Source organism: Zeugodacus cucurbitae, chromosome 6 (genome assembly GCF_028554725.1).
Source record: "Zeugodacus cucurbitae isolate PBARC_wt_2022May chromosome 6, idZeuCucr1.2, whole genome shotgun sequence".
Classification (NCBI taxonomy): Eukaryota; Metazoa; Arthropoda; class Insecta; order Diptera; family Tephritidae; genus Zeugodacus; species Zeugodacus cucurbitae.
Genome location: NC_071671.1, coordinates 48,210,572 through 48,223,610, shown reverse-complemented (window position 1 = coordinate 48,223,610; position 13,039 = coordinate 48,210,572). Strand labels below are relative to the sequence as shown.

At 38.4% G+C, this 13,039-nt stretch overlaps 3 protein-coding genes across 3 annotated transcripts in view; 1 reads left to right on the top strand and 2 right to left on the bottom strand.

The window, feature by feature from the left end:
* Nckap5l_0 (Nck-associated protein 5-like) overlaps window positions 1-13,039 on the top strand; it is a 237,595-nt gene that overhangs the window by 20,421 nt on the left and 204,135 nt on the right. The gene's annotated exons all lie outside the window — the stretch shown is intronic.
* On the bottom strand, window positions 6,104-7,956 carry LOC105217004 (general odorant-binding protein 67-like). The gene is made up of 4 exons (XM_054235122.1): window positions 7,800-7,956; window positions 7,677-7,733; window positions 6,684-6,776; window positions 6,104-6,611 (listed from the first exon to the last, which is right to left on the bottom strand). The coding sequence occupies exons 1-4, from the start codon at window positions 7,860-7,862 to the stop codon at window positions 6,231-6,233; spliced, it is 594 nt and encodes a 197-aa protein (XP_054091097.1). The 5' UTR covers window positions 7,863-7,956; the 3' UTR covers window positions 6,104-6,230.
* On the bottom strand, window positions 10,179-12,024 carry LOC105216978 (uncharacterized). The gene is made up of 4 exons (XM_054235117.1): window positions 11,912-12,024; window positions 11,778-11,834; window positions 10,772-10,942; window positions 10,179-10,700 (listed from the first exon to the last, which is right to left on the bottom strand). The coding sequence occupies exons 1-4, from the start codon at window positions 11,972-11,974 to the stop codon at window positions 10,320-10,322; spliced, it is 672 nt and encodes a 223-aa protein (XP_054091092.1). The 5' UTR covers window positions 11,975-12,024; the 3' UTR covers window positions 10,179-10,319.

The following is a 13,039-nucleotide window of genomic DNA, read 5'->3' as shown; positions in this document are numbered from 1 at the left end:
AATTGATTAAGTTTTTGCATGAGTGAGGATTAGGTGTTGGAAAATTTTATAAACAAAATTATAATCACTCTAGTTGATTTCTTCAATTACTTAACAACAGTGTAAGTACCTATAACATATGTACATAAATACGATGAATCACCAAATTTGTAAACAAAAAATATTATTGGACTTTGAAAGCGTGAGAAATCCAACGAACACGCTTCGAAAACCATTAAAATAGATCACAACAAACGCGTTTTATATCGTGTAGCGCTGGATGTGTTCATACTGCTCTGCGGGATATCAAGGACAATGAGAAGAGTGTTTCAAGTCTAGCTTACCAACATCTTGTCTTTTCAATATCTCTTCAATTGATAAAAAAACACAAATGCAAAAAGAAAAAGTTTTGCGTTAGATAGTGAATTGTATCACTTCCAGTATTATAAACCAACCCTTAGGTCGGCTACTGATTACTATTTTCATAAACGAACTGGATATATTCAAGGAAACTTGTGATACTGAGTGAACTCAATGAAAACAGTTATCAAGATGGTCTAAATTTAACATTAGCGAACAAGGTTTGAACGACTATTTAGCATAGTCTATTGACTTAACGTCCGCTCTCTCAAAAAGTACTCTAACGCTGTAAAAACAAATAACCAAGAAATACAATTGGCAGACTCGTTTTTCTATATCATTCGGTCACTAAAATTTAGAGAAAGGTATGCATTAAGTAAGGATGTTTCGTTAGGATTTTTCGCACTTCAAATCGAATCGAACGATGAGTTCAACAAGGATGCGACCATAATGTCCGAGTTGAAAACCAAAAATGGAATTTAATGGCGTACTGCCGTTGGAAATATCACATGCGATGGGTAAGAACATAGCGGTTAAAAGCGTGACTGCGTCAACTTTCCGTCTGCGAAGGAGGATGTGGTCTGCTGGTGGAAGGACTATATGCTCCGTTCTCATAAACTATCAAATAAATTCGAGTTAAGCTCTTTTCCTTTGTGTATATCACTTTAGAAATATAATTACTTTTAATACCTGAATACAAATAAATGACTACAAACTCACATCCATTTTATTTTATTGTGTAGCACATTCCCATACGTGGTGAGTTGCGTTTTGGCAGAGGGAGAATATTAAATGTGGACTTTGATATATCTCTAACCTAGCCCCACCTATTGTGTTCAATGAAGGGCCCTACAATCCTCAAGATACTTCCGAACGATTAATACATTTTAAAGTCAAGGTTTTCTGGTATTGAAAAAACACTTTTTCAAGGACCAATTGTATTTTTATACTCTTGCAACACAAGTAGCTAAGAAAGTATTATATGTAGTTGTGTTCACATAACGGTTGTTTGTAAGTCATAAAACTAAACGAGTTAGATATAGGGTTATATATACCAAAGTGATCAGTGTGAAGAGTGGAGTTCAAATCCGAATGTCTGTCTGTCCGTCCGTCCGTCCGTCCGTCTGTGCAAGCTGTAACTTGATCGGACCATTGCCACGCCCACAAAATGGCGAAAACCGAAAACCTATAAAGTTTCATAACTTAGCCATAAATAAAGTATAAATAAAATTTGGAACAAAGAATCGCACTGGGAAGGATCATATTAGGATGTAAAATTTTTGGGAAGTGGGCGTCGTCCCTATATATATCTCGCAAACCAATGAAGCTATATAAACCAAACTTTCTGCAGACGGTTTTCTTACGTACCCCACAACACACCATACAAATAGTTGAAATCGGATAATAACCACGCCCACCTCCCGTACAAAGCTTAGGTTGAAAATTACTAAAAGTACGTTAAATCACTAACGAAAAACGTCAGAAACACTAAATTTTACAGAATAAATAGCAGAAGGAAGCTTCACTCAGATTTTTTTTACAAAATGAAAAATGAGCGTGACTTCGCCCACTTATGGGTCAAAAACTCGACTCGGGTACTCGACAGGTTTCAATGAAATTCGGTATATAATATTTTCTTGACACCCTGATAACTCTGATAAAAATGGGCGAAATCGGTTCACAACCACGTCTACTTTCCTTATAATTCAATTTGGAGTTTCACCTGATTACTTCACTTTATAATGTATACATAAGGAACCAAGAAAATAGCGGAATAAAACTTTACACTAATAGTGCATATCATCTCCGGCTTCACTTGTGAAAAATTTTCGAAAACGGACTATAACTTTTCAAAGCCCCTGTTATCGAACATGTTGAACTCCGCGCCTAAGGGTAAATTTTAACCAAAAATATGGATAAATCTCTCTGATAATTTAATGTAATTCGGAGGAAATTGTTTTCTTCTAATAATGTGTCTCCGTTCCAAAAATTATTAAAATCGGGTCATAACATCTCTTAGCTCCATATATACCTAATTATAGGTTTTTCAAAAGTACTTTATTCCGCATATATGTATTGGTTAATATGTGAGATATCTTAGCCAAATTAAGTGAGCATATAGTCTTGGATATAGTGTAGCTTGGTGCGGAAAATGAGTGGAATCGGTTTAGGAATTACATCAGCCCTCATATCTACATATGACGATTTTCGTTATTCTATTAAACTTTATGCCGAATTTATGGGTAAAGTTGTGTGTTATCTTAATACAATTGCTTCAATAAATTGCGAGAGTATAAAATGTTCGGTTACACCCGAACTTAGCCTTTCCTTACTTATTGTAATTGGGATCATATTAAAGACCCGAGCTGCGACCATGCCTATCTATCCTAGATCTACAAATGACAGATCATTTCCTTCTAAGTATTTGTCTAAGATATAGAGCTCAGAGTCAACTAGACAGTCGACATAAAATATGTGGACACCTGTGGAAAATACAGGTTTTACCTAATATTAGATGATGTCAGTTCCTTAACCTAAGGCTGCTCTGTCATCATTTCCTCTGGATTCGTGATTACATGGCAAGCTAAATACTGAAGTATTCGTATCTCCTTTGAGATTTGTTCCGGAAGGCTTGCAATGAAAGCAAATTTTTGAGGCTATGTGGACTACATCAAATCGAGTGATTAAATAAAATTCAGTAGTAGCATTAGTAAGTGAAATAGGTCGAGGTTTGTAAATGACCTCACATATGGCACGCATCCCGGCGGCGCTGAATCCATGCTTCTTGCACTCGGCGAAGAAATCGATACATTCTTGTTCCAACGCAGCAAACGTTGCTGTTTGCCGCTACCACTGTACATGCGCGTTAGAGTAAATCGAATTTAACACTTCATTCCGTGCGAAATGCAAATTGAAAGTGTGGGGCGAAAATGCATGGGGACTGATATTAAAGATTGAAAAGAAAATATTTAATGAATTCGAAATGTAGAAGTTAAATTATAAGGGGGATAGGATACCACCCTGGGCTACCCCATCTTTAATTCTTCTTAGCTTGGGTGTTTGCCCTCGAAACGATACGCATGATTGTCGCCCGTTCAGGTAATTAATGGTCCACCTCTTCAGTCCTGGAGGTAGCAGAGATTGTTCGATATCTTCTAGTAGCGTTGTGTGATTGACTGTGTCAAAAGCTTTTGACAAGTCCAGCGTTACTAGAACCGTTCTCTTGTAGGGAGGTTTTTGACTTAGACCATTTTTCTTTGTTATCTGAGCGTTTATGACACTAAGTGCTGTGGTGGTACTGTGCACTTTACGGAATCCATGTTGGTGCTGCGCTAGGCTCAGGTGGTAAGTGAAGGGCGGGAGTAACAAGACCTCAAGTGTCTTCACTAATGAGGAAAGGAGTTATCGGACGATAAGACTCCCCTTGGTTGGCTGGTTTCCCTGGTTTCAGTAGTGGGACCACTCTTCCGGTTTTCCACGAATCGGGTATGTTAAGAGTGGTCAAAGACAGATTGAGAACCTTGGTGAGTTAGTTTACTATCGTCGAACCAAGGTGTTTAAGAAACAGCATGTTTATACTGTCAGGGCCAATGGATTTGGACGAATTGGTCTTTTTAATGGCATCTGCAACCTCGCCGCTGGTGAAGGTAATTGGTGCGCAGTCTTTTGGCATTTTGCGCAACCTCCGGGTAACACATCTTTTCGCCTTATCCACCGAAGGGTGCAGTGTAAATTGACGGCTGAAATAGCTCGCGCACTTTTTCGGGTCCGAGGAGGCATGACCAACGAATTAAAATTGAATTTCAACTCGGTTATCATGCCTTCTCCGGTTAGATAGGTATTTGACAGTAGTGCAGAGCTTACCCACCCTAGTGGAAAGATTACAAGACTTCAGGTGCTTTGCCCATTTCGTCCGCTTATATTGATTTGCCGTTCGTCGAATCGTCTTATCGACATGGCGTAAGGCATCGCACTCATTGGCTAAAACTGCTGCATCCGCTGTGAAGTTAGGGCGGATATCCGCAATTCGTCCAGCAGGAATGAACCGATCGGTAGCAGCTGCGATTGCCTTGCGGAATTGACGTTTGCCAACGTATACGTCCGTGGGAATGGGCAGTGCGTTGAAGGTGCTCTCGGTAAATTCTGTGAAGCCGACCCAGTTAGCTTTTTTGAAGTTAACGAATATACAGTTGTCCACAGAAATAAAGTCAGGAAGTTTTTCGCTCGAGACAATTATAGGCAGATGGTCTGATGCGAGAGTTAGCATAGGTCGCCAGGTTATGCTATTTATCAGACCACCGCTAGCGATTGTAATATCAGGCGAGCTATTACATGTGCTCATAATTCTGGTGGGGGCTTGTGCAGAATGTCGAATCTTCAATCCGTCCATCCCCCGACGATCATTTGACAGGCAAGAATGCCATAGATCGTAAACGTAGATTTAAGTCGCCAAGTACCAATCGGTTTTCACCACGAAGGAGTGCACCGATGGTCGGGTGATGTCCTGTTGGGCAACATGTAACTGGGGGATGTATATATTAAATACTTCGAGCTCAACATCGCCTGACCGGAAAGCGATGCCCTGACATTCTAGAGTAGTATCCTTGCCGTCGATGTTTCCATCGATTAAACGATGTTGATATAGTGCAATATGAATGCCAAACCACCACCTTTGTCTCGCTCGCGATCCTTACGTATAACGTTGAAACCGGCATAGCTTAGAAGATCCGAGCGGCAGTTTAGCTTGGTTTTTTGAACTGCAGCTATCAATACGCCTTCCCGACTCATTAGCTCAACTATCTCCTCGATCTTACTCTGCAGTCCGTTGCAGTTAAATTGTAGAAGCTTCTTTTGTCTCGGTTGGCCAGTGGCCAGGTTGGTGATCCTGGGTGTGTGGGAGTGATGTACAGGTGTGGGTTATTGCTGCTGCAAAACCCGCAGAGGAAATTGTCGACAACACACGGGTGTTGTTTGGCGACTCCGTTTGAGGTTGTTGCGGGCATGGGGCAACGAATGACTCACTCCACTCAAGGGTGGTGCGCAGGCCGGAACACGTCGGAAAATGACACCAGCCAGAGCTGATGTGACGTTCCGACTTATTACGGTCTGACACACGGAACAGACGGTACGAGGGACCAGGAGTTGTGTTGTGGTCCTGGTACGAGGATTGGAACGGGATGAAGGTTGGGGATGGGTCTGATCAGACTGGGAGTCATGCTGCCTGGAGCTCCGGAGGACCGTTAAGGTCCTATCTTAGCCCCTCGCAATGGGTGGCGACGCAGTGAGTAAACTAGGTGCTAATTGCACTGTCTGGCTCAAGGCCAGCGCGGATTAAAGGATGGAGAGCAACCCTGCTGCAAGGTGTTGCTCAATTAATGACAGTTTTAGACCACTTACCGATCCAGACAGGTCTGGGTCGCAGAAATAACAGTCCTTGGTCGGATCCGGCTGTTGTGGGGATTGCAAACTTCCGGCTGGTTTTTTGCCATATAACCCAATATGTAAGATATCTTAGTAAAATTAAGTGATCGTATAATATTGGATATAAATACTATATATAATTCATGCTAAGTATAGCATTGATATATTAAACCCTGTCCATAACCAAAAAGTGTTATAGAAACAAACAGATACCAAGAAATCATTTCGAATCGTGGTTCAAAAGAGTAAATAAATCACCGCATCAACTGTTTAAACTTTGTGTCAATCAACAGCAATTGTCAAGGTCTAACAAAGACGGAGATTTCAGTGAGGCTTATTTCGTAAATATCGATTTTATTTCATATATAAGGTTAAGAAAATAAATTTATGTTTATAATATTGCAATAATTTCCTATCCTCTTACTCCAACACTCTCCGACAATAATTCTTAATAAAAGAACTTCTTTAATTTATTCATGCTTACACTCCTTAATAAAGTCGCGCACAGTGTTACATTCCGTACTATCATTCCAAACAGAAGCGGGGCAATTTTCAAATGTCTCCGTATGAACACAATTCATCAGAACAGCGCCATAGGGCAAACAGCCCGCTTGCATTCTATGATTGGCCATTTTCTCGGCATATTCCGGATTTTGGCTCATCTTTTCGGCTATCTTCGTCTTCAACTCGCTTAACTTTTCTGTGCAAGTCTCAAATGCTTCCTCCATAATGGCGGCCATTTCTTCATTATCTTTAACAGTTGTGTCGAGCAGAGCGCTAAATTTGTCGACATCGGGTTCACCGTTTCCCCCCAAAACTTCGGTTTTATTCAAAATGCACTCGATCAAACACTGTCGCGGTGGGAAGGAAAGGTATTTAGTTTCAAATATGTTACTCAAATATACATGCAACTCAGCACTTACTTGATATGGATGTGATTGTCCAGCATATTCAGCACATTGCTCCATCAGCTCTTTAGTACTCAGGTCTGGTTCTGGGCAGCACATCTCGAGTGGCTAAAGGGATTATATTTTGTTACTTGGTGGAATCGAAAAGAAGAAATAATATGCGAGCGTGGATCAATGAGTTTTTATCCTTATTTCATGAAAGTCTGTAGATCGACAAAGAACCCGAGTTAGCTGAGAATATTTAGGTCTAAAGTAAAATTTATCGTATGTCAGCAGGTTATAACGTGTTTAAAAGTTCTTGAATTTCGAAAATTCTCTGGGCGACTGACAATACTTGAGAGCTCTATTCCTTTTCATCCTTTGACTGTCTAATTTTTGATTTTTATTTAATAGACCAAGATTAGCGGCTGCCAATGAAGATCGGTAGGATCTTTCAAATTTAGTTAACCAGTTCCAGAACTCCTTTAATTCCTCATAAATGTTCAACGTTTAGTAAAGTTCTCTGAAGATCTGAGCAGCCGCTGCACTTGGTACGTTGAATTGCAGTTATTTGTACAATATCTCACAAGAGTCCACCTCTTCGGTCTTATAATCGATCTTATAAGTGTATATACTTTTTAGTCAGCAAGAAGTCGAAGATCATCTTGAACTCTAAAACAGATAAAGTCGAATTACCGGAAAAGAATTTCAATAACAAGAGTGGCTAAAGTTTGTTACATCACGAACGCTTGAGATGGACAACAACAGTAGTGGTTTGAGAAACAACGTGATCGTGAAATTAAATTCAACGCACTATAGAGGTTTTTGCTCTGCCTCTGTTTGTTATTAGATACTTGATGTTTTCCAATAGTGGATCGTCCTACAATATGTTGGATCTTCGCTTTTATCCACTAAATTCTTGTTCGGTTAATTTCAGTTTTGGTTAAATCCCTATTTATTAAAAAAAAAACTTCCACATTGAAAGAATTCATGGATCCACTCGCATATTCGAAAATAAAATTCACTTACAATGAAACGTGGCGGCTTAGTGCAATCCACACTTTCATTCTCGGCACTGGCAAAGCACTAAAAAAATCGTGAAAAACACAAATATGAAGTTCAAATGTGAAATTATTTCACAAAATTCCTCACCACAAATACTAAAATCACTACAAAATATCCAAAGTTGGCTTTCATATTCGAGGCTTGGCTCATAAACTATAGTTTTCAACTGATGCCTGGCAATTGCAGAATCGGCCTTTTATATAGAGTTCTATTGCGGTTTGCAAATGATAAAAACTCCAAAAAACAATGTGATATGCGTGCAGGCTTCAGCGACGCTGCATTGAACCACGCTTCGAGTTTATTGCATTCGATGTGATTCGATTATTTATTCGCTCTACATAGGTGTATGTCTATGGGAGTATATGCATTAATTAAGTTTTTGCATGAGTGACGGTTTGGCGTTGAAATATTTGATAAACAAAATTATAATCACTCTAAAAGTGTTATGTAAATAGCATACGAATGGTGGAAACTAGTCGCGGGGCATAAATCATAATCAATTATATAAATAGTTTCGAAAATCATTTGTACTTTAGATGGTATCTTTAATTACTTAACAACAATGCAAAATATATGTAAATACGATGTTATTAACAAATTTTGTAAAAAATAATTATATGTAATATTGGACTTAGTAAGCGTGAAAAAAAAGAGTATTTCTTCTAAGTTGGTATATGGAGTTGATTCAAGGGCTCTCCAATGTATCTCCAGAATAAGAATCAGATTTAAAGAGGAGTGTTTCGAAAAAGTCTTGCCTACCAACATCTTGGCTTTTCCTTATCTTTTCACCAGATTTCGATAACGTTCATGGTTTCTGTATACCGAAAGAGAAGATAAGAACTTATATGGTCTTTGATTTTTGTAGGATCTCTAGGTTTTGCCGGATCTGTAAGATTTGTATAGGTTATCAGTTGTCGTAGTGATAACAGAAAGTCTTTTCGAAATTGTGTTAGACTTTAATTGTGAAACTATGGATTTAATGTGTTATTAGATATAGGACATATTCAAGCAGTGGGCTACAACTCATTTCTACATCAATTCTGTTTTGCTTTTTGCCATCATCTCCACGATTGCTTTCATTTCACTCTCTCTTCACATGTTGTTGAGAGGAACGAACAGGATTAAGTGCAGAACACATAGACGACGAAAAGCGACGATCGACATCTGTCAAATATTAGGTTGGCAAATATCTCCCTTCCTCCTTTTTGTGTTTTGAATTTCGTGGCTATGTATAAAGCGCTACAGAGCTCGTATCTGGCAATACTATACATATATATGCCAGCCGACGGAAGACCTGTGACGACAAATACCGATCAAATAAAAAAACGCATCGAGTTAGACCGGCATGTGGCATCTCGTGACAACTGGGAGTTAGTCAACAAACCATTTTAAACCATCTGCAGAAGGCTGGATACACAAAAAAACCTTGATGTTTGGGTGGCGCATGAATTGATGCAAAAAAAAAACATTCTGGACCGACTCATCGCCTGCGATATGATGCTGAAACGGAACGAACTCGACCCATTTTTGAAGTTTGTGGTGACTGGCGACGAAAAATGGATCACATACGTCAATATCAAGCGAAAACGGTCGGTGTCGAAGGCAGGAGAATCGTCTCAAACAGTGGCCAAGCCGGAGTTAACGGCCAGGAAGGTTTTGCTGTGTGTTTGGTGGAATTGGAAGGGAATCATTCACAATGAGCTGATACCATATGGCCAGACGTTCAATTCTACCATCTACTGATCTGATAATAATCCGGCCCACCAGGTCCATCCTCTATAAAAAGATATGTTGAAAAACTGCTAATAGACTCATAAAAATCGTCACAAGCATTAATATCATCTAGTAATGGTCGTAATCGGACTGTCAATTTTCCCCCATATACAAAAGTAATATACATATATGTACTAAAAATTGTAGAAATCGGAAATAATTTTTCAAAGTGCGAGGTTAATAGTAAACGGACAATAACTTTTCATAGCCCTAGGTACGAAGGTCCTCACAGCATATGACTGACATTGTATCAAAAATATCGGTAAATCTCTGAGATACCTTAATAAATATTATTCATACAATTTGAAATTGTCGAAATCGGACAGTAACTTTTCAAGACCCAGGTACGAAAATGAGGTGTTCTAGGATATACTATAGGTTAGCGGCGGAAATAAATGAAATCGGTCAACATAGTCCTGGAGGGCTGTATAATGTATTTCGTTACTCTAGCGAACTCTATGGACTTTTAATATAGTGATAAAATCGGTCGAAATCCTTTCAAGGAACGTGTGCGCAGACAGATTAAAAAACTGTCACGTAAAGGAATCACGACATGGTGTGACTTACTCACACCTCTTCATTGAGATTCGATATATCATCCATCAATGCTGTTACCACATCAACTATTTCAACCAATGGTAATTGTCAAGTTCTAATGAATAGGAGATTTCCAATGAGGCCTGTGCCAACTGATTGTTTTGTAAACATCACTTTTATTTAATATATGCGTGAGGTTACGAAAATAAATTTCTGTTAAAATCTGTTTTACAATATTGCCACAATTTTCTGTACTCTTATTCCATTTATTATTATTTTTTTTATTTTTTTTTTAATTCAAACACGCTTACACTCATTGATAAAGTCACGCACCGTGTTACATTCCGTACTATCATTCCAAACAGAGGCGGGACAGTTTTTGAATGTCTCCATATTTACACAAGTCATCAGCATGGCGCCGAAAGGCGAACAGGCCGCTTGCATTCTATGATTAGCTATTTTCTCGGCAAATTCCGGATTTTTGCTAATCTTTTCAGCGATCTTCGCTTTCAACTCGCTGGCCTTCTCTGTGCACTCCTCGAATGCTTCCTCCATAATGGCGGCCATTTCTTCATTATCCTTAACGGTTGTGTCGAGCAGCGCGCTAAATTTGTCCACATCCGGCTCGCCATTCTCGCCAATAACTTCGGTTTTATTGAAAATGCACTCGATCAGACACTGACGCGGCAGGAAGAGTTTGTGAAATGAATTTAGTATAGTTTTACTCAAATATACAACTCAGCACTTACAGGATGTGGATGCAATCCACGCATATGCGGTGGATGATGATGTGAATGCTCAAACTTTGCTGGACCGCCACGTCCGATCGGCGGTGGTGGTGGAGGTTTGGCAAACTCAGCACATTGCTCCATCAGCTCTTCGGTACTAAGATCAGGCACCGGACAGCACATGTGGAGCGGCTAAAGGGAATATATAATATATGAATCATTAGTTAATTAAACGATACTCAATAAAGAAATGTCATGCGAGAGTGGATTAAAGAATTTTTATTTTCCTTTAAAAAAAAAAAAACAGTTTTCTTTTGTGAAAGTTCTTTACCAAATTACAGTCTGAAGAGCGACAAAGAACCCGAGATACATCAAGGAACAAATTCAATGGCTGCGTCGTAGGACAAATTAAATTTGTAGGACCTTTTAAAATGTTTGGAGACCTAGTTCCAGAAATTCTCTGAGTAGCCGCTAAACTTGGTTTCTTGAACTCCTGATATTTATATTACGTTATCGGAAAATAGTTACAATAACAACAATGTTATTTAAGTTTGTTATATCACGAGATCTTGAGGTGAACAAAAATAACATCAGTGTTTTAAGTTTGGAAGATAACGAGATCCTTTGGTCGATGTGAACAGATTGAAGGATATTTTCAACAAGCTTTCTGCTTATTCTATGTTTTTGAAATTATCCAAGAAATGAAGGGTCCTGCAATCTGCTGAACGATTGCTGGTTCTTATGAGAGTTTAACTTGTTCTGAGGTTTACTTTGTTCTATCGATGTGTGGGCGCTATTTGAGGAACGATTTTCCTTCTGTTGAATTTGGAGCCCAAAACACAGCGGGTAATAAATAATTGAATTATCCCTTATTGAAACGTCGTGTTCGTCCACCAAGTCTCCATTCTTCTAATTTCGGGTTTACAAGTAGACTTTCGTTAAATGTAAATTTTTTTTTAACACTCACTCACTCACTTAAAGAGAATTTTCTGATCCACTCGCGTATTCGAAATTAAAATTCACTTACAATGAAACGTGGCGGCTTAGTGCAATCCACACTTTCATCCTCGGCACTGGCATAGCACTTAAAAAATCGTGAAAAACACAAATATGAAGTTCAAATGAAGTTCAAATGTGAAATTATTTCACAAACTTGCTCACCACACAAACAAAAATCACTATAAAACATCCAAAGTTGGCCTTCATATTCGAAGCTTGACTCATAAACTATAGACTTCAACTGATGCTTCGCAATTGCAGAATCGGCATTTTATATAAAGTTCTATTATGGTTAGCAAATGATAAAAATGGCAAAAAAATGTCATTTGCTCGCACGCTTCAGTGACGCTGAATTTAAACACGCTTCGAGTTTATTTCATTTGATGTGATTCGATTAGTTATTCGCCCTATATCATGTGTATGAATGGGTGTATGTAAATTAATTAAGTTTTTGCACGAGTTACGGTTTTGAGTTGAAAATTTTGATAAACAAAATTATAATCACTCTATAAGTGATCTGTAAATAGCATACAGATACAAACTGGTAGAAACTGGACGCGCAGAATTAATAGTAATTAATCATAGAAATAATTTCGCAAATCATTCGTACTATATATGTACCTAAAATATACGCAAATATGATGTTGTCATCAAATTCGTAAAAAAAGGTTTAATATTGGTCTTAGGAAGCACGAACGATTATAAGTTTCTCTAACACAGAATATTTCTTCAGAGTTGTTATATAGAGTTGATTCAAGGGCTAACCAATAAGCATTATGAACAAATTATCCCTTAAGACCACTCCTTCAGAAACTGTTTAGAATATAATCAGCTTCGAAGACTGAAAAAAGTAGTTTTGTGAGCTTATTAATAACAATCTTATTCATTAAATTCGCTTCAGAACAAGGCCGTCACCGCAGAGGAGATATTGCGACAAGATGTTAGCCACTCACAGATCAACCTCCTAAAATTATAATTAGATTAGACTTTTCTAATCTTCTTCTTGCTGCTATATGGACAAGATCACACCGAGTGATAGAATAGAATCTGAATTCATATTCTTATGCTAGCTCTGGGTTGGAGGTTTCTAAATAACTTCTTGTATCTGACTCTCTTATATAAGCCATTAATTTTCACATAAGGTCATAAGTACACTATTTAGAAACTAATCTTACTACAAACTAAGAATCTTACAAAGCCTTAAGCAGTACTCAACCAGCATTTCACAGAGCACACAATTTCCAGGGGGACAGGTAATCATGAATGAAAGGAAAAAATTAAAGAGAATTT